Source organism: Lygodium microphyllum, chromosome 9 (assembly GCF_053477565.2).
Source record: "Lygodium microphyllum isolate KBCC chromosome 9, Lygodium_microphyllum_v1.1.10, whole genome shotgun sequence".
NCBI lineage: Eukaryota > Viridiplantae > Streptophyta > Polypodiopsida > Schizaeales > Lygodiaceae > Lygodium > Lygodium microphyllum.
This window is the reverse complement of record NC_141143.1, coordinates 64,903,643-64,928,749: the sequence shown is the minus strand read 5'-3', so window position 1 is coordinate 64,928,749 and position 25,107 is coordinate 64,903,643. Positions and strand designations below refer to the sequence as shown.

The window sequence follows — 25,107 nt, the reverse complement described above, 5'->3', positions numbered from 1 at the left end:
ACTGCATATAAATATCCTTATGCCAATCTCCATGCAAAAAAGTGGTCTATACATCCATCTGAACTAACTAAGCCCCCCAGGCTACTGCATATAAATATCCTTATGCCAATCTCCATGCAAAAAAGTGGTCTATACATCCATCTGAACCAACTAAGCCCCCATTTGATAAGCCCAATATCCCTACCTTCCCTAGCCCAAAACCTTCAAATTTATATCCCCCTAACCACCCTAAAAGCTCTAATTCCAACCTTGCAAAATGGCATTTCCCTTGGCCTAAAGAAGAGCATAATGAGAGAGAGAGAGAGAGAGAGAGAGAGAGAGAGAGAGATCCATCTAAAACCTTAACCTACTTGCTTAAAGCTCTTGTTGGCATCAAATTGCATGACTATACTTGCATGGGAAGGTGCATAGCACGTGGGTATTGCATGTTATGTTCGAATGTGAATTTAGAATGAGTGAACATAAGTTGGTTTGTACGAGGAAAGAGAAGACACACAACAACTACTTCACGTCCCTCACAATGCCACTTTGTAATAGCTTCACATGTCTCTAGAGGCAATATTAAACACGATCTATAAACATGATTCATGCATTCGTAAAAATTTCACAAGAAACATAGTGTGCCATGTACTCGGATGGCTACAACAAGCCCTCAATGGCCAATGGAGGGGCCGAGGTTGGAGGTTTGTTTTGTTGCGATGATGATTGATCGATGGCTCTAAGGTAACGTCGTACAAATGCCCACTTCACAAGACTCCACTACAAGTAATTTTAAAAATCAGACATACATTCTCACACCCTCGCTCCCTCCCCGCCCCCCGCCTCTCTCTCTCTCTCTCTCTCTCTCTCTCTCTCTCTCTCTCTCATCTGTGTGTCTGTGTCTCTGTCTATCCATCCAGAGGAGAAATCTTTAAAGTATGTGACGCACTATTCGATCACTCGCCATGGATGCAGCAGCAGCTCTTAAAGGTAAGCTTTAAATTATTGATTTGGAAACTGCCAAAAAGTATTTGTCTAAATCATCAATGTCTTGTCCGAGAGAGAGAGAGAGAGAGAGAGAGAGAGAGAGAGAGGTGTATGTTGTAGGACTTACGAGATTCAGTTTTTGCCAACCCTGTATTCAGCTAGAGGTGTCCCCAGGTTCTGACACGGTGCACTTTCATATAAGGTTGTGAAATATTTGCTCATATCAGCTAGCTGTTGGAATGCAGTCACTCTTTAGAATAGGAGCATGAATCCGAGATCGCATAGAAAGGTCTTTGAGTCAGGCTTGAAAACCCAGCTTACGACATTGGTTCCTTATGTAGCGTATGCTTTATAATATTTTTTGTCATTCTCGGTAAGTCCATATATTCAAGCTTTAGCATGTTGGGAGGTTTTAGCGTGTGAATGTTTAGCTCATGGTACATCACCTCATTTCTGTGATGGATAGTCTGAAGTGGCAGGCATGGGATGCAATGGAAGCATTATGCTTGAAACAAAAGCTGCGCCCCTCAGAGTTTGGGTTATACTTACCATTTCTGGGCTCGTTTGGATACGATTTATGTATCCCTAATCACTTTTTTTACCAGAAGAAGTTAATATGTGGGTGGAAAGACAACATGTTCTCTTTGATCATTGTCCAATAGTACGGATCTTGATGATATTTGATTGTACATTGAAATATTGTTTCAAGCCTTGATTTACTCTCTGTTTGTCCATTACTTTGAGGGTGATTGGTTGAAGAGAGGTTAGACATCTAGGAGCTTGAGGAGACTTTTCCAAAGACTTTCCAAATACATCATGACATCATACCGAGTAGCCGGGAGCACCCCGTGAGACCAATAGGCATAACCCAACTGTAGCATAAATAGCTTCAGCCGTGAAGTTTCCAGCAGCATATAACCGCTGTAAACTAAGCATATAAGTGTTCAATCCAAGCTCAAATCCATAGGCAAACCATAGGCATACATTCCCGTATATATAGGCACGAATCGGGCATAATCGGACATCAAATACCAAGACCTGTAAGCATAAAATTGAAGTAACAGGTGGTTGCCCTATTTTGGACAAATCTGGGATTGTTCAAAACAGTCAATGGCTGAGCTAAATCAGCTCCAAATGTGTCTCACATAAGAGGCATAACATCCACAAGTGATCCGGTATCAATAGACATTAGTAGAAGCATCACATAAGCCATAGGCATACAAATACATGCTGTCTCATACCTGAAATCTATTGCAAAATATTCTGTCATCAGAATTTGGCAAATCCGACATCACCATCTGGTCCCGAGTGTTCCAAAACCCCAAGTTAGACTCTTACCTTACCTGAATCAGGTTCTCAATGCCCGAGATATGACAAAAAGAGTGATTTTTGGGCCAGATTTTGAAACAGGCGCAAAATAAAATGTGAGCTAGCTGGGGGGATCTGCTGTCCCATGTGTCAACAATGGGGCCCAAAGGGGGCACAAATGGGAGCCAAAGAAGGCCTACACCAAGCTTCAGCAAGCCTTGAAAGGCTGGATTACACACACAGGTGGAGGTTGAAAACAGTTTTCCTCTTCTTAGTTGTGTAAGCCAAAAAGAACTCAAGTACATAGAAATAAAAGAACCCTATCTAGGGATCTCAAACCAAACTCAACTAACTAAGGTGGCATACTAACTTAGCCACGAACTAGAGTAGATAAGGATAGCTGTGATCTAGCTATTATTCATGGGCGGTGTACCAACCGCATCTATAGCTAACAAGTCGATGACATAAATGCACAACGGTCACCCTAGCATATCATGAGTGGAGCTCGATATCTCAACACTCCCCCTCGAGTTCAATCCCAGTTCTTGCACACTAAGCAGGTCTCTGAACTTATGCAGCTTCTTTGCGCCCAATGCCTTCGTGAATATGTTAGCTACCTAATCCTCTGTGCTGACATAAACTAGATCAATAAGACCTAGTAAAACCCTCTGATTTGAAACAATGTTATGTGGTAATTCACAATAACCGTAGATATGTTTAAGAAAAAGTTGGGCCTTATCTTTGCTAGTAACTATCTTGTGGTTGTGGATAAAGTATGCCATCTTAGTGAATCTATCAACTACCACAAGAATAGAATCAAACCCCTTTGAGGAAGGTAGATCGGTGATGAAGCCCATTGACATAGATGACTAAGGTGGGAACAACCCATGAGGTTAATGGTGAGGGACTTTGGCTTTGTTGCACGTATCACATGTGTATATAAAATTTTTTGACTAATTTTTACATTTGAGGCCACCAATAGTCTCAATGGATGAGCTCGATTATTTTATTGACCCCAAAATGTAATGCAAATGGAAGGCCATGCCTTGTTTGAAGTATATATAATTGAAGTGATTTAGGTGGTCAATATAGTAGAGCAGGTCTTTAACTTCTTGGAAATCTTCAACTCTTATACACTCTTTTTGTATTTTTTGTTTGATATTCTAAGCAAATTAATTTTTAAAAATTTCATTTTTAACTTGTAGGAGGGTTGGATCTTTTGAAGCTTTGCTTGTTTTTGTGCAAAGGTGGAAATATCGCGGTTTTAAGAGAATAGAGTTTTGTTAATCATGAATTGCATCTTCTTTCTTAAATGCGAGATCAGAGCGTTGAGACAATGCATTTGGTCTTCCTTGTTGATTGTGAGGTCGATGCTATATGATAAAATCAATTTTGAAAAGGAAGATACTCCATCTTGCTTGCTATTGATTTGAAATCTGAGAACTCATGAACTACTCTAGACTTTTATGGTTTGTAAAGGGTGTGATTTGGTGGGGGTGTCCCTTCTAGAAGATGCCTCAATGTTTTACAAGAGTCAATAATAGCCAAAAGTTCCTTATCATGAATTTCATATTTTATTTCAGTTGTTAATATTTTCTAGAATGAAAAGCTATTGAATGTACTTTGCCATCATTACTAGTTTGGGAAATGACAGCACCAAGAGCAAAATCTAATGCATTAATCTCTAAGAAAAAAGACTTGGATAGATCTACATATGTCAGTATGGGAGTTGTAGTGAATGAAGGCTTAAGTGTTTGAAAAGACTTTTCTATATCAGAGTTTTACATAAGTTTATCATTTCTAGTTAATTGTATGAGTGATATAGTGATTTTGAAATAATCCTTAATAAAGATTTGATAAAAGTTTGTGAATCCCAAGAAACATTGTACATCTTGAATTGATCTTGGTGTTTCTTATTTAAGAATAGTCCTTATCTTCTTTACATCCATTGAGATTCGATTTTAAGGGACAATATATCCAAGGGATTTCACTTTTGATAGATAAAAAGAGCACTTTTTCAGTGTAGTATATAAGTCATTTTCATGTAACTTATCGAGAACTAACGTCGTGTTACTTGTGCTATTTTTGATTCTTGGATAATATTAGAATGTCATCTAAATATATTACCACAAAGTCATCTAGATACTTAGAGAAGGTGCCATTCATTAGATGTTGAAAGATTGCTAGAGTATTTGTGAGACCAAAGGACATTGCAACATATTGAAAGTGGCCGTACCTTGTGTGAAAAGTTGTCTTTCATTCATTATCTTTTCTTATTTTAATAAGATTATAAGCCCAATGAAGATCAGTCTTTGTGAATATCTTTGCTTTTCCAAGTCACTTTTAGAGTTATGGGATTAAGAAAAGTTGATAATGATTCTTAATGGTTATTTTGTTGAGTCCTCTGTAGTCAACATATATACGAAGAGAGCCATCCTTTTTCTTGATAAATAATACTGGAGCTATTATTGTCGCCTTCAAATGTCATATGAAACCCTTGGCTAGATTCTCATCAATATGTTTTTGTAGTTCTCTCTATTAATCTTAAGATAGCTTAAATATTGGGCCAAAAGATGTTTGAGCTGTCTCTTGCAACTCGATGGCAAAATCATAAGATTAGTGCTCGGGAAGCACATCAGTTTTTTTCTTTTAAGTGTATCTTAATAATCATATTATTGAAGTGGGAGGGCTTATATATCTTTATTAGCTGGCTAACAAAGTATATGTAAAAAAATTATGATTTTTCTTGGCTACTTTTATGAATATCTTTGCTCCAATGTATGTTGGTCTTGCATTATCTCTTTTAGTGAATTATACTGGCCTTGGTTCAACTTTTTGAGTTTTTCAATTGATATTGGGATTGCGTAGTTTGAGCTAAGGTAGACCAATGATGATTGGATTGCTTGAGTAACATATGGTATTGAATGCTATGTTTTTTACAAAGTCTTTTGTTGTTGCTTTTATTGGATGAGTTTCGTACACCACTTGAAGCAAGAGAACGGTTTTCTATGACTTTTATAAGAACTAAGCTAGATTTCGCCATGATCGTGATACTATGCTGCTTAGTAAACTTTTGATCCATAAAATATATAGACTCTAGAGTCTAAAAGTGCTTTAACATCTAGTTATCGATGTGGTGTATAAACTTTTATCGATAACATAGAACTTGAAGTAGCCTTAATAGACGAGAAGGGGCGTTCTAAGAGTTTTTTATCTTTGTCGAGCCGCATGGTCCCTATTGTGGCTAGGTATCCATATTTTTCAAAAATAAAGGCATATTAAAGTGTTGTAATTACAGTTTTATTAGGACAATGTTGAGTAATATATCCATGTCCTTCACAATATAGATATAATTCTTGAGGGCATTGTCATTGCTTTTCTTGATTGACACTGGCTTGAATTGGGCTGAATTAATTTGCATAGGCTCAATATTGATTTATTATTTTCCATGGGAGATCATTCTTATTGTGGCATCTAGACTTAATGAAGCCCGTGGCATTTCTCTTGATATCTTTAAAATAGCTAATTATCACATTCTATTGCTTGAGAAATGAAGTCACTTAATGTGTAAACCTTTTGGTATTGTCAGTAAAAGACCTTCCATATAATCTTTATTTCCAAACGAAATTGGCTAATAAAATAATCCTTGTACCAAGTTAAATTACGAGTATATTGTTGGAATCTAGATGCATGATGGTCTAGATGCTTACGTAGACTTCTTATTTTGTTCTTGACTACTCTAGCTCTATTAGTGTCTTTGAAGGTAGTCGAGAATTCTTGAATAAAAGCTTTAAAATCATAGAGTAAAAGAGATTCCTTCTCAAGTAAGGGTTCGAACCAAGGGAGGGTTATACTTGAGAGGAGTATGTTGATAAGCTGCACTTGAGAAGTGTCATTAGGATAGCGCTTAGGTTGCATGCGGATGAGCTATTGGACCTATTGCAAAAAACCTTTAAACTTTGATCTTGTTCCGTTGGACTTTTCATATAGGCTAACCTTTGGCTCCCTCTTGTAACTAATAGGGCAGCTACAAGATATTGAAAGACCTTCTTCATGTAGACTTGCATCTTGGAGTTCTTGGAGATGATTTTGAAGGTCTTGGATGGCTAAACCCAAAGCTTGGGGTTTCTTTGCTTGGAATCGTGGATTACTCTTACAAAGTTCTTGAATTTGTTTTTGAATATTTTCTAAAGTGTGATGATACTTTCCATTACTGTATCCATCACAATTAGGCAAGGTCAAGTATGCAGTCTTATGAAACTGCTGTGAGGGTGACCAAAACTTGGTAAGAAAAATGATTGTTATCTCACAACTTACAAGGAATTAACTTGAAGAAAAAGAAGAAAAAAAGGAAGAATTTGATTCTTGATTGCAAGATAAGGAATTACAATAATATACTTCTTGATATAAGATGGATACAATGGTGTTTATAACAAGGCTAGATCCTCAATACAAGACAAGATCTTGATACAAGACTTGATTTACAACAAGACAAGACAATAACTAGAGATACATGATTGGAACTTGAACTGGAGAGGACTTACCTTGCAAGAGCCTCACAATTGGCATGGGCAAGATTAAAGGGCTTATAGCTCAAGACCCGTATTTTTAGTAGAGTTGAGGAGGTTAAGAAGAAGCTTCTAGAGAATGACATCATTGATGACATAAGCAAATCTAATGTAAACACTGAGATGTGTCCTAGAACTTTCCAAAGAATCTTCTAGGAGTTCCTAGAAGATACTAGGTTTCCTGGTGTCCATGGCACCCCTCAATTTATGTATCAAAAGGTTTGGAGATCTAGTGTGATGTCTTTTGATGGGAAGTTGGCATTGCTTTGCTTGCTATCCAAAGTATTTGTATCAAGTTTCAATGGAGTTAGAGCAATGGAAGCCAATTTTTGCGGTGATGGGTCATTGTATAAAATTGATACTAAGGTTTTGGCAAATAGGTTGTAAAAAATAATTGTTGGGTTGATCCTTGATAATATGGTTTAATCAAGGGTTAGAATATTTTGTCAACTAGCAATCATGCATAAGCATTTTAACAAGAAGTGTTAATGGTTCAACTTGACACAGAGAAAGCTTATAATCATGTCATTTGGTCTTTTTTTTACAAGAATTGATGGTTGCTATGGGTTTTGGCTCTTAGATCACTGATGTCATAAATAGTATTAGTTAAGTGGGACTGCACAAGGCTTAATGGTGGGGACTTCGAAGAGATTGCTCTTTCTCATTTTTTGAGGCAAGAATGCCATTTCAACCCTTGATTATTTGCCGTGGTTGCACTAGATGAACTTGCCTTGGATGTAGTTATTGTGGATCTTACCCTTCTGAGTGATGCGAAGTTTGTTAGACAAGCATTAGCTGATGACCCTTTCATGTCTTTAAGGGCTAAGAAAAATAATATGGCTAGAGCTATGGTAGCTTCGGCTTTTGGGCGAGTGTTAGTTTTATGTCCTTGGACATTTGGATGGGCATTAGTAGTATTGGTCATAGTGGTTACCAAATGACTTAGTGTGAATGCATTAAAGACACTTTGGGGCTAGTGCAGCCGAGTCCTAGTGTCCTTAGTATATTCCCACTAAGTCACTTCATAACCATAGTGACCAATGCTACCAAGGACATAACAATTAGGTTTTCATATTAACATTAACATAGAAAAATCAGCTGTTAGTAACTGCATGGAAAGAGATTTGACTTACTTCGGATGGTAGGGCAAGATTGTTTCTAAGGGGATGATCACTAGACGTTTGGGTTATCCCAATAGGATATACATTGTGCCTACGAATTTGTTGGACTTAATGTTTGGTTGTGTAAGGGATGGATAAATTTGTGTACTAGAAATCTCAAGGTTGTGGAGATTGTTTGTTTGTTCCAAAATGACACCATAGTAGCAAAGAAACGTGTTTGTTTGAACTTGAAACTTATGAAATGTTTCTTCAAGTAAGAAACGTTTATGATAGTAAAAAAAATGTTTCTTTTTGGGTGGGTGACTTTTTTTTTTTGGGTGGGTTGGGACAAAAACTGTTAGGTAATGTTAAACATGATGATGATGATGAGTAGTGACTTGTGACGACTCAAGATTTTGGATGAGAGACTTACTTTTTAGGGATTTTGTTTAGTTATTGAACTCTATCAATCTAGTATCTATTCTTGTCTTGAGAGTTGGTTATTATATGACTTTAGTCTCATTTATGAGTTATTTATGATATATTATGATTCATTTTGGATTTTTGACATTTTGTCGGTTTGTTTTGGAATGAGAATCATGATGTTTCCACTTTACTTAGTCCATATTGTACATGGGCTATTTACATGTTTATTTCAAATTTCTTTCTGGATATGAATGAATCATAATGTTTGAGGTCTAAACCATAGTATAGCTTGTCCAAAGACTATCTTTGACATAAGTCAATAATGGATCATAGATGTGTAATATATTATTCTCAATTGACTCTTGTGTATTATCACTCAAGCTCGATTGACCTTCTTTTGTTTAAGAGAAAGTTCCATAGAGGTTTAAAACCTCTTTCCCTAGTTAAAACTATAAGAAATCCCATATAATAGACCCGTGTTTCTTATTTTTCCCCTTCTTAAAAGAAACTTACAAAACACATTTTTTATGTTTTGTTTCTAAATGTTTTTGGCTGCTATGAATGGCATAGTGTTATAATTACCATGGTTTCCTTCTTCTACCATTGTTATCTTGGACTTAGAAGTGATTGGATGAATTGGTGCAATCAATGTGATTCGTATTGTAGAAGAAATAAGGAAATCATTTGGGTCAGACCTGGGTGTCTTGGGACCATGTCATAGTCCAAAGCGTATGGTTGGGCTTGCTCTTTTGAATGTCAAGAAACACATATTAGCTCTTCGATTAGCTCTACTAGAGGGCATCTATTTGGAGTAGTACCCGTGGGTGGATATTGTGAAATATTTAATTGAGGAGTTGAGAATTTCTCATGGCAATACACGTGTTCAGGCCACTTGGTGGCATGTTTTGGATTCTATGTAGAGAATAAATACCCTAAGTTGGTTTTGCTATCACACTTGATCTCTTCTTGGCAAGAGCTATTGTCTTTTACTCATTGATGTCCTCTAAAGTCCATACAAAATGCCAATTCCTTACCTAACCAAATTTCAGATTGTTGCCTTGGAACCTTTGATCTCCATAATTATAGCAATCTATCGTGCTTGCCATGGCAGGCAGTCCAGTTCATCAGTCAGGTTGCCTCTGTGAGAGTGCCCAACGGTTGAGGAACACAAAGATGGAGAGAAAGGAGAAGAGAAAGATAGTACAAATGGAAGAGAAATCTGCAGTGAATGTGGAAAGAATGCTGAATACAATGATGGACCGATCAGTTCCAGCACACAGCCCAAAGCATTAGTGAGGGCATTGGATCAGGCTGAAGATGATGGCAGCATTGGAGATAAGAGACGGAGACGGAGACAAAGCATGCAACTCACAGCAAACAGAAGAAGGTGATCTGCCCCAACTAGTGGGGGGCTATAAATAGCCAAAAACCCCCAAAACTGGCTGACCAGCAATTTGCGCAGAAAATATGCATTCTGCGTGCTCCAAAATTGGCCGACCAGTTCTATTAGATGATAAAAATACCGAAGTGGCACTTTTTGAGCAGATCATTGATATCTAGGGTTGGGTAACCTTTGGTAGGACATGTGCAATGGCTGTAGACATTGTGTGAACATGGCTAACTCTAACGAGGGGAAGAAATGCACACAAAACTGAATGGAAAAGACATTCACATCTCCAATGTCTTCATTAGACTTTGATGGAGCTCACAACCAAGAGATGATGAATTGATAGAATAAAATGGTAGGCCAACACCCACTCTTAGGTCCTAGGAGTGTTTGGAGACCTAGCAACCTCATATGATGAAGCATAGAGGCTTGTGGAAGAGGCTTCATGAAGAGATTTGCTACATTGTTCTCCATGGGACAAAAGGCCATTGCTAACTCGGAATCCTTGATCCCATTCGGAATAAAGTGATACTGAATATCAATGTGCTTCATGTGAGCTTGAAACACAAGTTTCTTTGCTATAGCTAAGGCACTTTGGTTATCCACATAGAGTTGTGTGGGTCCTGTATGTGGAAAGCCCATCTCTACCAACAAGCAATGGAGCTAAACTACCTCTTGAGTTGTAGAACAAAGAGCATGATACTTAGCTTCTCTAGAAGTTAAAGCCATGGCAGGTTGCTTCTTGCTACTCCATAAGATAGCTCCTGATATGAGGGCGAAAGTAAAACTTGTAGTGGAGTATGTGGATTCCATGTCACTTGCCCAATCTAAGTTACTCCATCCAATAAGAGTGGCCTCTTCTCCACACATGATCTTGTAGGATCGACTCATTGAGTCTCTTGTTAGTAGCGCAACATGTGCAAAGTAGCTCACCAGTGAGTCCAAATAGGAGTCTTTGAGCAACCACTTGCTTCTTCTATTCTATCTTCTCATGTCACCATTGTCGAGAGTGAGAGCTTGCATTGAGCAAAGGACTTGGGATAGGTAACCTTCACATCATCTTCTTACTTTTCTTCTTTTTCCGATTCATGGTAAGAGGTTTGAGTTTCAGGTTGTGTACAAGGTTATAAGATTGTGAGATAATCATGAAACATAAATCTCCTCTTCTAGTATGCCATGTGAAGAAAATTGCTAGGGTTTGCACTGAGGACACATAGAGTGTACGACCACGACAGAAACACAAAGAGATAGACCTAGAGGGTAAAACTCAAACCCTAAACGCAAAATTGAAAAACTCAAACCCTAAATGCAGAACTCAAAACTCTAAACTTGAACACAAATAGAAGAAGGGAGAGAAAGAACACAACTATGAAGTGAATGAATGCTGTAAATGAATGTAAGAGTGTATAGTGTGCTCAAGGGCAGAGCAATGTCGGAGTGCGGCGTCCACCGAAGACGGATCCCAAGTTTGTGACCACCAGTCGGAGTGTAGGAGTGCTGAATAGTGAATGGCAGCAGGCTGGTCACCAAAACGTAGCAGTCTGGAGGCTGGAAATTGGTAAACGCAGCAATGTACCACCGATCGGTGGCTGGAAACTGTGCACAGTCTGCTGTAAACAGCAGCTGTAAACAGCAGGCTGAAACAATGTTTGATGTGGCTAGCGATGATTGGATGATCATATCGCAGCAGATGATGATGTTGCTAGCAACTAACGTCAGCATGGATGAAGGCGCCAGTAGCATGAGCAAACACGGATGGAGTGGCAGCAGTCTCGAGGGTTAGACAGCCAGGTGGGAGGAGGCTGATGGCTGAAATCTACACATGGAGTGAGAAACCTACAAGACGGAATGAGGCTGAATGGGATGTGGAAGGGCGCCCCAAAAATTAGGGTTTCCATTGAACTCTCTTGAACGGCTTGCCGTTTTAGGGTTTTCACTAAACTCTCTCGAACCACTCCCTGTTCTAGGGTTTTACTCTAAAAGAGCATTTTTTAGTGTGTTTTGGGGCTGTTTAAGAGGCTAATTAGCAAGTAATGCATGTTTTAGCTCAACACCCCCTCTCAAGCCCAAAACTGAGCCGAAAGATCAGGCCAGCCAGTGTGATGTTTATTTACCCCAAGGTGTTCCAACCCAAAGCAGCCAGGGCATCAGACAAAGAGTGCACGTTGGTTGCCCAGTGGCCTGGCAAGATTACAAAGGCGATGGTTATCTTACTAAGGGAATCCAAGTAGTCACCCCAGAGAGGAAAGGGCATCGGACAAAGGGTGCATCTCGGTTGTCCACTGGCCTACCAAGCCCTACAAAGGCGGATGGAACCATATGGAATTTTTTTTTTTGTGGAAGTGAATTAAATTTTATGGGATGCGACCGATTGAGTAATAGTGATCCAGAAGAGGGAGTAGGGAGGGTACACCCAACACATCACAAAACAATATAAGCTAACCCATCCACTTAGGGTGTTGATGACGAGGAAAAATGGGTAATGAGGTATCTATGTGATGGACCTACCAAGCCCTACAAAGGCGGATGGAATCATATGGATTTTTTTTTTTTTTGTGGAAGTGAATTAAATTTTATGGGATGCGACCGATTGAGTAATAGTGATCCAAAAGAGGGAGTAGGGAGGGTACACCCAACACATCACAAAACAGTATAAGCTAACCCATCCACTCAGGGTGTTGATGACGAGGAAAAATAGGTGATGAGGTATCCATGTGATGAAGGATGGTGGTGTGGTAATAGTAGCCGCCAGTGGAAACAGCTTAGGATCCACTCAAGTGGTGCTCTGTACAATGAGATGTACTCTATACAATGAGATGTAAAGTACTGCTTATGCAGCAGGTGCCACTTGGACAACGTTCCTCATGGGGAAATTGTTCACTTGCCCAAGCGCCCTAGTACAAAGATGATGAAATCGTATAATACAAAGGGTAAGGTACAACAGGGGGGAAAGCCAATGTCGAAGACAAAGTGTTGAAGCTTGTAGAATATCAAGAAGGGTAGGAACCCCCTCTCAACCTGGATGTGGATGCCAAAGAAAGAAGAGGAGCGTGATGTCGGTCTTCTTGTGGTGCTGAGAATCATAAGGAATGAAAGAAGATGAAGTGGAGGAAGTGGATGAAGCACCCCGTTAGAAGAGCAAAGGTAGAAGTCACCGCTATGATAGCATCGAGAGAGATACTGCACGATTCGCCTCGGGAGGGGAAACCGTCATGTTGGAAGAAGAAGAAGCACTCCTAGGATGATGAAACCATGAAAGGAATGGTGTGTATCCCCATGCCTCTAGTAGCCTAGGTAGGACCAAAGCAATTTGCAAGTTAGCTCTACACTGAAAGACAAAACTCTGTAAAAGAGATGAGAATTTGCAAACATAGAGGTTAGTGGTGAGATGCTCCAAAGCAAAACATAACAGAAAGAAAATCTAACTCAAAATAAATGCAATGAATGTGTATATGTGTGAGTAAATGAAGATGTGGAGTGTAATCCAAGGTTTTGGAAAGATGATGAGAGGTGATCAAGGTGTGATATTGAAGAGGGTGGGATGGGAGGGAAGTGAGAAGTGTGTGTGATATGCTCAAATGAAACAGAAGCTGCAGATGTACTTGAATTCCGTGTGCTTCGTGAGCCCCCTCTATTGAAGTTCACATACGCAAAGCCATTCGGATCGTGTACCTCAAAAGAAGAAACATGCGAGGGTTTTGATTCATGCAACATAAAAGAATTGTACAAACCTGACATTGGACTTGGCTGAGATGATGAAGATGGATCGCTAGATGTTTTGAATGCCATACGTCCTCCATGATCGGAGAGGTGGCCAGCCTCACCAACCGGTTTGAATGTGGTAGAAAAACTGGTAGGAGGGGTGTAAACATCACCGTACTTGTTGTGATAGTACTCCTCAAAGTCCTCCTTTGTCATGTTAGTGAAATCTGGTGAAGGTGGAGTGTTGTCCTCCTCATCGAGTCCATAATGCCATCTCAGGGTGTCCAATGATGGAGAAGCTTGATAAGACATCATAGGAACTGGAGAAGAAGGTGTTTGGGACATTGCGATTCGCTTATGAGTCGAATTGTGTGCCTTGCACAAAGTCGAGCTCTCCACAATATCCGCAAGATACTCTTTACAAGAGCACCGGCTCTAATACCATGCAAAGAAAATTGCTAGGGTTTGCATTGAGGACACACAGAGTGTACGACCATGACAAAAACACAAAGAGACACAAAACTCAAAACTCAAAACACAGAAACTCGAACACAAACAGAAGAAGGGAGAGAGAGAACACAACTCTGAAGTGAATGAATGCTGTAAATGAATGTAAGAGTATGTAGTGTGCTCAAGGGCAGAGCAATTTTGGATGCGACGTCCATCAGAGACGGATCCCAAGTCTGTGACCACGAGTCGGAGTGTTGAATAGTGAATGGCAAAAGGCTGTTTGAACACAAATAAAAGAAGGGAGAGAGAGAGAGAACACAACTCTGAAGTGAATGAATGCTGTAAATGAATGTAAGAGTGTACAATGTGCTCAAGGGTAGAGCAATGTCGGAGTGTGACGTCCACCGGAGATGGATCCCAAGTTTGTGACCACCAGTCGGAGTGTAGGAGTCCTGAATAGTGAATGGCAGCAGGCTGGTCACCAAAATGCAGCAGTCTAGAGGCTGGAAACTGGTAAATGCAGCAGTGTACCACCGATCGGAGGCTGGAAACTGCACATAGTCTGTTGTGAACAGCTGTAAACAGCAGGCTGAAACAGTGTCTGATGTGGTTGGTGATGACTAGATGATCATATCGCAGCAAATGATGATGTCGCCAGCAGTTGACGTCAGCATGGATGAAGGCGTCAGCAGCAGGAGCAAACACAGGTGGAGTGGCAGCAGTCTGGAGGGCTGGACAGCCACATGGGAGGAGGCTAATGGCTGAAATCTGCACGTGGAGTGAGAAACCTACACAGACGAAATGAGGTTGAATGGGGGCAGCCTGTCTATTTATAGATGTGGAAGGGCGCCCCAAAAATTAGGGTTTCCACTGAACTCTCGAATTGCTTCTCGTTTTAGGGTTTTCATTGAACTCTCTCGAACCACTCCCCGTTTTAGGGTTTTACTCTAAAAGAGCATTTTTAAATGTGTTTTGGGGCTATTTAAGAGGCTAATCAGCAAGTAATGCATGTTTTAGCTCAACATGCTATTTAAGAAGATTTATGTCCATGTGAAAGATAGGCCAATGGGGATGGGTTGTAAGAGCCAAAATAGCTTGAATAGTAGACATACGAATTGTAGATGTGAAAGTCTTCGAATAAACACCCCAAACAAGATAAAAGCATACATGTTAGGCTTGAACCATCATAGTTCCGTGAGTAAAGGTGGTTTTGTCCAAGTCATCGAATTTTCATGCTAGGTAGTAGGCTTAGGGTCACGACCATGTCCCAGGGGTCACAATCATGTCCCAAGGGTCGATATCCCATACCACTAGCCCACACCATTCTATTGTGCAGGTGTATTGGCCCGTTGGCCAAGAGTCCAAGAGTGGTGGTCACATAATGATGTGCACAATAGGGCTTTGAGTCCTAAAAATAGGATTCGGCCGTTCTAACCCTATACTGTCCTTAATGCATTAGCACTAAGTTACTTCATGACCATTGCGATCAATGCTACTGGTGCCCATGGTGATATCTAAGGATGTAACAACTATCCACCTCCTTCACCAAATTATAAACAAGCTTTTTGTTTCGCTTGCCATTGAACTTTGGAATGGTTAATTTCTTTGCCATTGTTGTCTATTTCTTCTCATTGAGAGAGATGGGAAGACCATTGAATGGTTAGGGAGAGATTTAGAAGATGGTTCAAAATGCTTGGGTGGCCTAAGGTACCTTGTAGAGAAGAATTGAAAGATTTGTAAACATGAGTAGGAGTAGCTGAGTGCTCCCACCTTGCACGCTCTAATTCTTTATGTTAACTTGGTGATAGGGACACCCAAACCATGCTAGCCTGCTTGTTGCTAGCTGGTGGAGAGTTGTGGTGCCAGCATTAAATGCTAGTCGGCCCATTTTTAGGACCTAGGGTGTAGGCCAGTTAGACTGGAGGTAGTTGGCTATATATAGCCCCCCTATTCACTTGGTAGATCATCTTCCTTCTTCCTTGGCAAGTGCACACTTTGACTCCGTTATCTTCCTTTGTCTTTAGTGCTATTGTCATCATCAGCTTGATCTAGTGTCCTCACTGATGTTGTGGGCTGTGTGCAGGATTGATCAATCCTCTTTTTGTATTTAGCATTTGTTCCTTGTTCATTGTAGATTTCTTTCTTCTTTTCTTGTAGTCTCTCTGTGTTTCTTTCTCTGTTTTTGTGTTTCCTTCCCACTGCGCACTCAGGTGGTATCATTGCCCAAGTGAGGGGATAGTGATGATTCTTGCAGAGGAGACCGCCCAAACTACCAAACATAGCCATCTAGTTCATTGTTTTGCTGACATGTAGTAGTTCTCTTGAAGGTGGTCTGTTTTCTATTGGCGTTTTGGTGTCTGCAACATCAAACACAACCTTTTGTGGAGTAGATGACAGTTCCTTCCCTTAGGTGACAGCTTTTGCTTGGAGGCGACAGGTTCCAGGTGCCAGACGTTAGTTCTCCATCGACGTTTTGCTGAAAACGCATCCATCTAGTGCTGGTGATTGTTTCAGCCCCAGATCTATGTCGAATGCATAGTAGGATTGAACTGCCTCATGCAAGAATAGAGTAAACTGTATCAGGTAGTGCAGAAAATACCTAATACCTCATTAAGCAACTACTAAGAAACTCAAAAATAATGACATAGGAACATAGAACTACACTCTACAACACTCGGAATGGCAAATTAGAGATAGAAATGAGAGTATATGCTCGAAATAAGATAGAAATAGAGATATGAATCATGGCGCCCACTGTCATATTGTATTGCTAAGCAAGAAACTCCAACATCCAACTCGTCGTGATCAAGAATGATGATCCATACATAAGAAAGACACACAATACCTCTTCAGGTCACCTTTTACAACTACCTATAAACTGCACTTTATGAGGTATACAACTTCATGAGGCATTTGAAGATTGCTTCATACAGGAAATAATAAAGACTAAGGCTCTAAACCATGCTAAGGGCAAACATAGTGCGTGAGGCCAATGGCTAATACCTGGCACAACCCGGTGGATGGCTGGTACAGCCATGACCCAAACCCTTACATGTCATATTTGTTAAGAGTCATTTCTTGGACGCAGCCATGTCAGCAATGCCATGTGGTAGGCTGCTAGATGATAGTAGTTGGACTGCAACAACAGTTCGACTGCATCAGTCGGCTGCATTTAATGCAGCCGGCCCAATCATTTATGGGCATTACTTTCAGCCTATAAATAATTTGAGTTTCCAGTAGTCTTTTTGCATCGTCTTTGACAGATTTCAGCTTGCTGATTGCAGAGATTGCTCTCAGGGCTGATAGAGATCGAGATCCTCGAGGTGGAGACATACACATATATTTTCTCTACACCCGTGTATAATTCTGCATCCTTATACAACATTCTTCATTGCAGATTTTCTGCGTTTCACTGTCTCTTTCTCTCTCTCTTCTCTCTCTGTTCACTCTTTGTCATGGTCATTTGCCTTTGCATTGCTTCACTCTGACATAGTATTAGAGCATTGAAGGACGACCTAGGGTGGACCTATCTGAAGAGGAGTTTTCAGCGTGATACAAGGCTGCGTTTTTAGTATTTAAGTGCGAGCAGGTGGACTGTGCATCAGAACAAGGCTGAGCTGAGTGTGGGTGTGCGAGAAAAGAGAAGATTTGCTGAAGTTGCTCCTGTTTTTACTGTTAGAGGAGGAAGAAGGTTGGATTTTTGGCCTTTAAGTGCAGATTTTACCTTTTCATCGCCTCCGGCGGATGAAGAAGGAATAGGCCGAGCGTCCCTCAGTCCTAGCAGGCTGTATTTTCACAGTCAGAGGGGGCTACTTTTTGTGTTTTGTGCAGGCATTGTAGGTGAAGATGTTTTCTGAGGGTTGAGACAGAGTTTCAAGTGATCATGGAACGTAAGGTCCCCATCCTACCAGCTCTTCCTTCAGATCAAAAGCTCGATGGTGAGAACTATCGCATCTGGCGGGTCATGATACTTGCCATCTTGGAGTCCTATGTTTTAGTGGAGCTGGTTACCGAGGCTATCAATTGTTCTTCTTCACGAGACCAGTCCAGACTCTCTTCCAGTGAGAAGGTGGAGTTGGCAAAGGCTTAGGCACATTGGGATAAACTCAATGCTCACATTTGCTCGTTTTTATTTCTCTTATGTACTACACATGTTTTCTTTCATATAGAGCATTTGATGGTGGCTAGGGAGATATGGTTGGAGTAGGATTAGATGTATAATCAGATGATCGTCATGAAGTGAGTTTCTTTGGAAGTGCCAATGAGGACTACGAGTATCAACAAGTTATCAACAAGTCATCATCCATACGGGAGCATATTAACAAGCTAAGGCAACTTCAGATCCAGGTTCAAAATGTAGGGAAGGTGATCACTTCTGAAGATATGGCGATAACTCTTCTTTCACAGTTACCGCTTCACTTCAGTGGTTTTTATTCCGCCTTGATTGCTTCAGGGCGGTTTGAGACTCTTTGAAGGGAAGAGTTAGTTCCTATGGTCTTGGACCAAGAGGAGTAATTGAAAGGAACCGATGCTTTGAAATTTGAAGCTTTGGTTGGTCAATCCTCTTAGATGAAGGGGTAGGACCAAACGAAGAAGAAGGAGGACAAATCTAAGGACAAAGACAAGGAGTCTATTTGTCACATTTGTGGCAAAACAGGTCACTGGAAGAAGGATTGCCCCGACAAGGAGAAGAAGAAGGAGAAGAAGGAGAAATCTTCAAAGGATTCTGGAGCGGTGGTTGCTCCCTCATCAGTTGCTTTCCTCCATTTGGAGGTGGTTGAGGATTTGGCTTTACCGGCTTTTGATGTTGCGTGAATGGCCCCATTTACTCGGGAGTGGATTGTTGACAATGGTGCCTCTAGGCACATGTCGGCTTCTTTAGCAGGTGTTACTCATTTGCGGCCTTCTCATGGTTAGATTCTTATTGGAGATAGTTCATCTATTCCTATTCAGGGACGAGGCAACATGCATCTCATTCCAGATGGGCGTGGTGGTGCCCATGCATTTGAGGTACTTTATGTGCAGGCTTTGGGATATCATCTTCTCTCGGTGCACAAGATTTGTGCCCTCGGTCTCTTGGTTGAATTTGATGTGGATTCTTTTTGGATTCTTCATTGAGGATTGAGAGCGGTTCTTTCTTCAGGTTATGAGGAGAATGGAGTCTACAAGTTGCAGTCTTTTTTTGCCTTGACTTCTCTTCTTCTTACCTCCCAAACTTAGTTCGAGCTTTGACGTGCTCAGTTTGGTCAACTCAATTATGAATACCTTCGGATGACGTCAAAGGACCAGCTTGTTTCAAGTTTGGCAGATATTGTGGTGAGTTACAGCCTTGTGTATCCTGCATATGTGGGAAGCAGACTCATGATGTTGTTCCTAGCAAGGCTTCGAGGCAGTCTTCAATACCCTTGGAGCTTGTTTCCATCGATCTTTGTGGACCGATGAAGACGGAATCCCTTCGAGGGAGTTTGTATTTCATGCTCATTGTAGATCATTACAACAGGATGACATGGGTCTATTTCTTGAAGCTGAAGCCAAAGGCTTTCTCCAACTTTAAGGATTGGTTGCTCTTTGAGGAGAACCGATCGGGGTGGAAGCTGCAGACATTACGATTGGATAAGGGTGGAAAATTTGTTTCTAATGAGTTTTCTCTGTTTTGTGCAGATTGTGGCATACACCAGGAGTTTGCCAATACAAACATCCCTCAAGAGAATGGCATTTTGGAGCGGAAGAATCGCAGTGTGATCGAGATGGCCTCTACTATGATGGAGCATTGTTAGACACCTTAGTGTCTATGGGCTGAGGCTGTGGCTACTTCAGTTCACATTCTTAATCGTTCCCTTACTTCCGTTGTTCTAGGTATGACTCCTTTTGAGGCGTACTTTGGATCAAAGCTCGATGTTTCTTATTTCAAGGTTTTTGGGTGTGATGCTTATGTTCACATCCCAAAGACACAGCATGACAAATTTGAAGCTGCTTCGAGAAGATAGGTGTTTATTGGCTATAGCTCGCAATCTCAAGGCTACCCATTGTATGATCCTGTTAAGCAGGATGTCTACACAAGCCATGATGTTCGGTTCATGGAGGTTCTAGCTCTAGAGGGGGGTGAGAATCACCTTGTAATTGGAGATCCCGACGATAGCTAGGCGCCAGCGACTATTGCTATTGAGCTAGTGTCTCTTGAGGACTCTTCTTCGGATGAGGAGCGTACTACTGAGCCACTGCATTCATCGATTGGTTCTCCATTGTTGGTGGACCTTCTAGAAACTTTAGCAGATGGAGAGTGCCAAGGCAAGATTCGGCCTCCTCCTCGTTGGGCCCATGACATGCTCCGAGATTCAGGGATCGAGGGGGTCCTTGAGAAGTGGCAACTGCAGGGTGGACCCCAGAGGTCATGGCGGCACCAGGCACATACTATGGAGCTTGTTTGCTCTAACTACTGTTTGATGTCCCGTGTAATGTAGGATAGAGAGCCTACATTAGTGAAGAAGGCTTTACAGTCTGATAATTGGCGGAAAGTGATGGAAGCTGAGTTGGAGGCTATTGAGCAGAATGGCACTTGGTACCTTGTGCCTTGTCCCTCTCATAAGAAGGTGATTGGTGTCAAATGGGTCTTCAAGACCAAGTACCATAGTGGTGGCTCTTTGGAGAAGCACAAGGCTCGCCTTGTTGCTAAAGGTTTTGCATAGCGCCTAGGTGTTGATTTTCATGATACTTTTGCCCCTACTGCTCGCATGGCGACTATTCGTGGTGTTCTTGCCTTGGCTGGTCATAGGAGATGGCTTGTCTTTCAGTTGGATGTGAAGTCAGCCTTCTTGAATGGTAATTTAAAGGAGGAGATCTATGTAGAGCAACCTCTTGGCTTTGGATCCTTAGCTAGGAAAGTTTATAGGTTGAAGAAGGCCTTGTATGGCTTGAAGTAGGCTCCGCGTGCTTGGAACGAGAAGATTGATTCGTTTCTCCAGGCCAAGTTGGGATATTGGCGCTCTAGGACCGATCTGCAGCTTTATGTGCACACTTCTGAGGGTGGTCGTGTGTCGTTTGTTTTGTAAGTTGATGACTTGATTGTTATAGGTGATCATGCCCAGAAGGTTGAAGAGACGAAGGCAGCCCTACATCAGAAGTTCGAGATGACGGATTTAGGACTTCTCCATTTCTTTTTGGGCCACGAGATCTATCAGACTCAGAGGGCGATTTTCATCTCTCAATAGAGATATGTATAGGAGCTCTTGGTGACCCTTTTGAGAGGGAGGATTGTCGGTCCATTTCTACTCCTATGGATCTGAACTTGAAGGCCACTTCACATGCAGGTTCTACTTTGGCGGATGCTACCCGCTAGCGTCAGCTGATTGGATCATTGATTTGGCTCCTCAACACACGGGTTGATCTATGTTTTGTTGCATGTCTCTTGGCTGGGTTCATGAGTGCACCTCAGCAGGTGCATTGGCAGGTTGCTCAGAGGATACTTTGGTTTCTGAGGGGGACCTCCGACCTTGGGATTTCCTTTCCAGCAAGTATAGGTGGTTCTGATCTTGTTCTTGCAGGTTGGAGTGATTCGCATTGGGTTGGCGATGTGGATGAAAGGCGGTCTACTACAGGTTATTGTTTTATCTAGGGTGTTGGTGCTATCTCTTGGAGTAGCAAGAAGCAGCCCATGGTAGTTCTATCTTGGATGGAGGCAGAGTATCGGGCTGCGTCTTCTACTACATGTGAGACTGTGTGGCTTCGGCGATTGTTGGAGGAGCTTGGTTGCGCCTAGACTCGTCCTACTATCTTGTGTGGCGACAATAAGAGATGCAATGCCTTGGCACGAAATCCCGTATTCCATGGCCGGATGAAGCACATAGAGATCTAGTATCACTTCATTAGGGAGAAGCTTCTGGATGAGACCATTGATGTGGAATAATGTAAGACCGAAGACAATCTTGCAGATTTGTTTAGTAGGCTTTGTTAAGAAGACCGCTAGGGTTTGCACCGAGGATACACAGAGTGTACAACCATGACAAAAACACAAAGACACAGACACAGACACATGGCAAAACTCAAACCCTAAACGCAAAACTCAAAACTCAAACACAAACAGAAGAAGGGAGAGAAAGAACACAACTATGAAGTGAATGAATGCTGTAAATGAATGTAAGAGTGTATAGTGTGCTCAAGGGCAGAGCAATGTCGGAGTGCGGCGTCCACCGAAGACGGATCCCAAGTTTGTGACCACCAGTCGGAGTGTAGGAGTGCTGAATAGTGAATGGCAGCAGGCTGGTCACCAAAATGTAGCAGTCTGGAGGCTGGAAATTGGTAAACGCAGCAGTGTACCACCGATCGGTGGCTGGAAACTGTGCAGAGTCTGCTGTAAACAGCAGGCTGAAACAGTGTCTAAGAGTGTCAGGGCTTGCAATGGTGAAAACGCAGGCTGGCTGACCTTGGAGATGATGGACAGCAGGTTGAACAGCAGTCTGCGACAGTTTGGAGCAGTCGCCAGCAGTCGAAAGCTGTCGCCTACAGCAATGGACAGGTTGAAGATGATGTGGCTGCAGTCGATGATGGCTGGACAGCCGATGGAGGTGGGCTGCAGGCTGGAAACCGGGCGCGAAGAGCAGCAGAGGGTGTGTGGGCTGGTGTAACCTGCAAAACAAGGATGATGGCTGAATGGGGGCAGCCTGTCTATTTATAGACGTAGAAGGTGCCCCAAAAATTAAGGTTTCCACTAAACTTTCTCGAATTGCTCCCCGTTTTAGGGTTTCCATTGAACTCTCTCGAACCGCTCCCCGTTTTAGGGTTTTACTCTAAAAGAGCATTTTTAATGTGTTTTGGGGTTGTTTAGGAGGCTAATCAACAAGTAATGCATATTTTAGCTCAACAGGCTTTACTTCACCGACACTCTAGATCCCTCCGTTTGTTGCCTTGTCCAGGATCCGAGAGGGGTTGTTAAGAGTCATTTCTTGGACGCGGCCATGTTAGCAATGCCATTTGGGAACAACATCATGAAGCTGAAGACCGCCTCTCGAAGCCTTGCTGGGAAGAACATCATGAGTTTGCTTTCCATGGATGCAGGATACACAAGGCTATTGACTCACCACAATATCTGGCAAATCTTAAACAAAGTGGTCCTTGGATGCCTTTTGAAGGTATTCATAATTGAGGTGACCAAACCCAGTATGCCAAAGCATGTATTGAGTTTGAGAGGTAAGAAGAAGAGAAGTCAAGGAAGAAGACTGCTTATAACTTGAAGAAAGAACCACTCTCGATCCTTGATCAAGAATCCGAAAAGAATCCACATCAAATTCAAGTAAGAGACCAAGGGCACAAATCTTGTGCACCGAGAGAAGATGATATCCCAAAGTCGGCACATAAAGTACATCAGTTGCATGGGCACCACCACGTTCATCTCGAAGAAGATGCATGTTGCGCCGTCCTTGAATAGGAATAGACAAACTATCTTCAATAAGAATCTTACCATGAGAAGGCTGCAAATGAGTAACACGTGCTGAAGGAGTCATGTGCTTAGAGGCACTATTGTCAACAATTCACTTCCAAGTAAATGGGGCCGTCAACACAGCATTAGAAGCCGACAAGGTCCAATCCTCAGCCACCTCCAAATGAAGGAAAGCAGCTAACGAGGGAGCAGTCACTGCTTCAGAATCCTTTGAAGATTTCTCCTTCTTCTCCTTGTCGGGGCAATCCTTCTTCCAGTAACTTGTTTTGCCACAAATGTGACAAGTAGACTCCTTGTCTTTGTCCTTAGATTTGTCTTCCTTCTTCTTTTGGTCCTTTCCCTTTTTTTGAGAGGATTGACCAACCAAAGCTTCAGATTTCGAAGCATTGGTTTTTTTCAGTTACACCTCTTCGTCATAGTTGTCAGATACGAAAGATACGATACGGTATAGTATGATAAAATACGATACTAAATGGTGCCTTATGATTTTATAAGGTACGGTACGATATTAATACAAAAAAAATAAGATGATTTTTTAAATAACAAATATGATAAATCATTAAATGATAGATCATAGAATACATGTTTAAAGTGGAAATAGCCATTTCATTACAGAATAAGATGAATACATGGAGTGACCATCGCGGTCGCATGGGCTGCGCAAAACATGCGATACAACTACAGTCTAGTATATCTGATACAAAAGAAAAGAGAGACCTATGCCATATGAATCTATGATGAGGCATCACTATCATCATCATCATCAAAACCATCCGAGTGCTCATCAAGAGAGTTTGAAAATGACTCCTTGGTATCCGATGATGAGACACACTCATACTCATCTTCACTGATGAGGTTACCATTATCATCAAACGATGGCTCCCTAGGTGGTGGCTATGTAGGCAAGGGGGGGATGCCATCATGAGGCACAGGATGTGAGCTACTAAAGCCCCGCCTTACATATGTCTGCAAGCCACTCGAACCACCCCTCGATGATGGAGGGCGTCGAATAACCATGGCCTTGCCACCACCTACTCGAACTCCTCGCCCACAAGCACACTGACTGCGAGTGTCACGAGTATCTGTTGTTATTAGCTCTCTATAGAGCTGTGCAAAAATCATGTCCTCCTCGTTCACCTCCTTATGTATCTCGGAAGAGTGTCACCGGTCAACTTGAATGTATCAACATTCATCTACACAATGCAGTGATGCATGTAAGATTGATCATTGTAAATGCTAAAGTCTAAATTGTAAAGCATTAAATTCAAAGTTCAAAGTTTAAAAGCTAAAACAACAAAATTTAAAATTTAAATGTTATGGATAAGTGTTTAAACATTACTTGCTTCGGACTACCCATTCTTATCATAGCCCTCATCATGTGTAAGTTAGTGCGGCAATAGACTAGCCGCTCTTAACTGCTGTGTGCTAAGCCGATTGCGAATCTGTGTGTGAATAAGAGAATAGACACTCTAGTTGCTCTTATAAGCACCCGAAGAGCAATCTTGGGCAAGGACCCTGATGACTCAGGGCTGAAGGGTCTCCAATGCGTATCCAAAGTTTCGCCATCAAATAAAAGGCTTCACAAGTGACTCTCTCCTCCAACAGGTGGGAAAAGCAAAAGCCACATGCCCTCTCTGATCTGCGTAGCATCCTAGCTCCTCCAACATTGCATTGTGGTCATCCATAGGGACCACATGAGTCAAATAAGCAAGCTGGTCCGAACGGAACTCTCTATCATCCATGACTGCCGGTGACTTGTAGGCCGGA

General features: G+C 41.6%; 1 protein-coding gene across 2 annotated transcripts in view; it reads left to right on the top strand.

Annotated features, from left to right (window-relative positions):
* Positions 1-582: 582 nt before the first annotated feature.
* The window catches only part of TPR10 (ankyrin repeat family protein), a 157,303-nt gene continuing 132,778 nt past the window's right edge, over positions 583-25,107 (top strand). For both annotated transcript variants that reach the window (XM_087684663.1, XM_087684662.1), the window contains exons 1-2: positions 583-723; positions 900-969. In XM_087684663.1, coding sequence (XP_087540789.1) covers positions 945-969 — 25 coding nt within the window. In that variant the 5' untranslated portion in view covers positions 583-723; positions 900-944. The remainder of the gene's footprint in view (positions 724-899; positions 970-25,107) is intronic.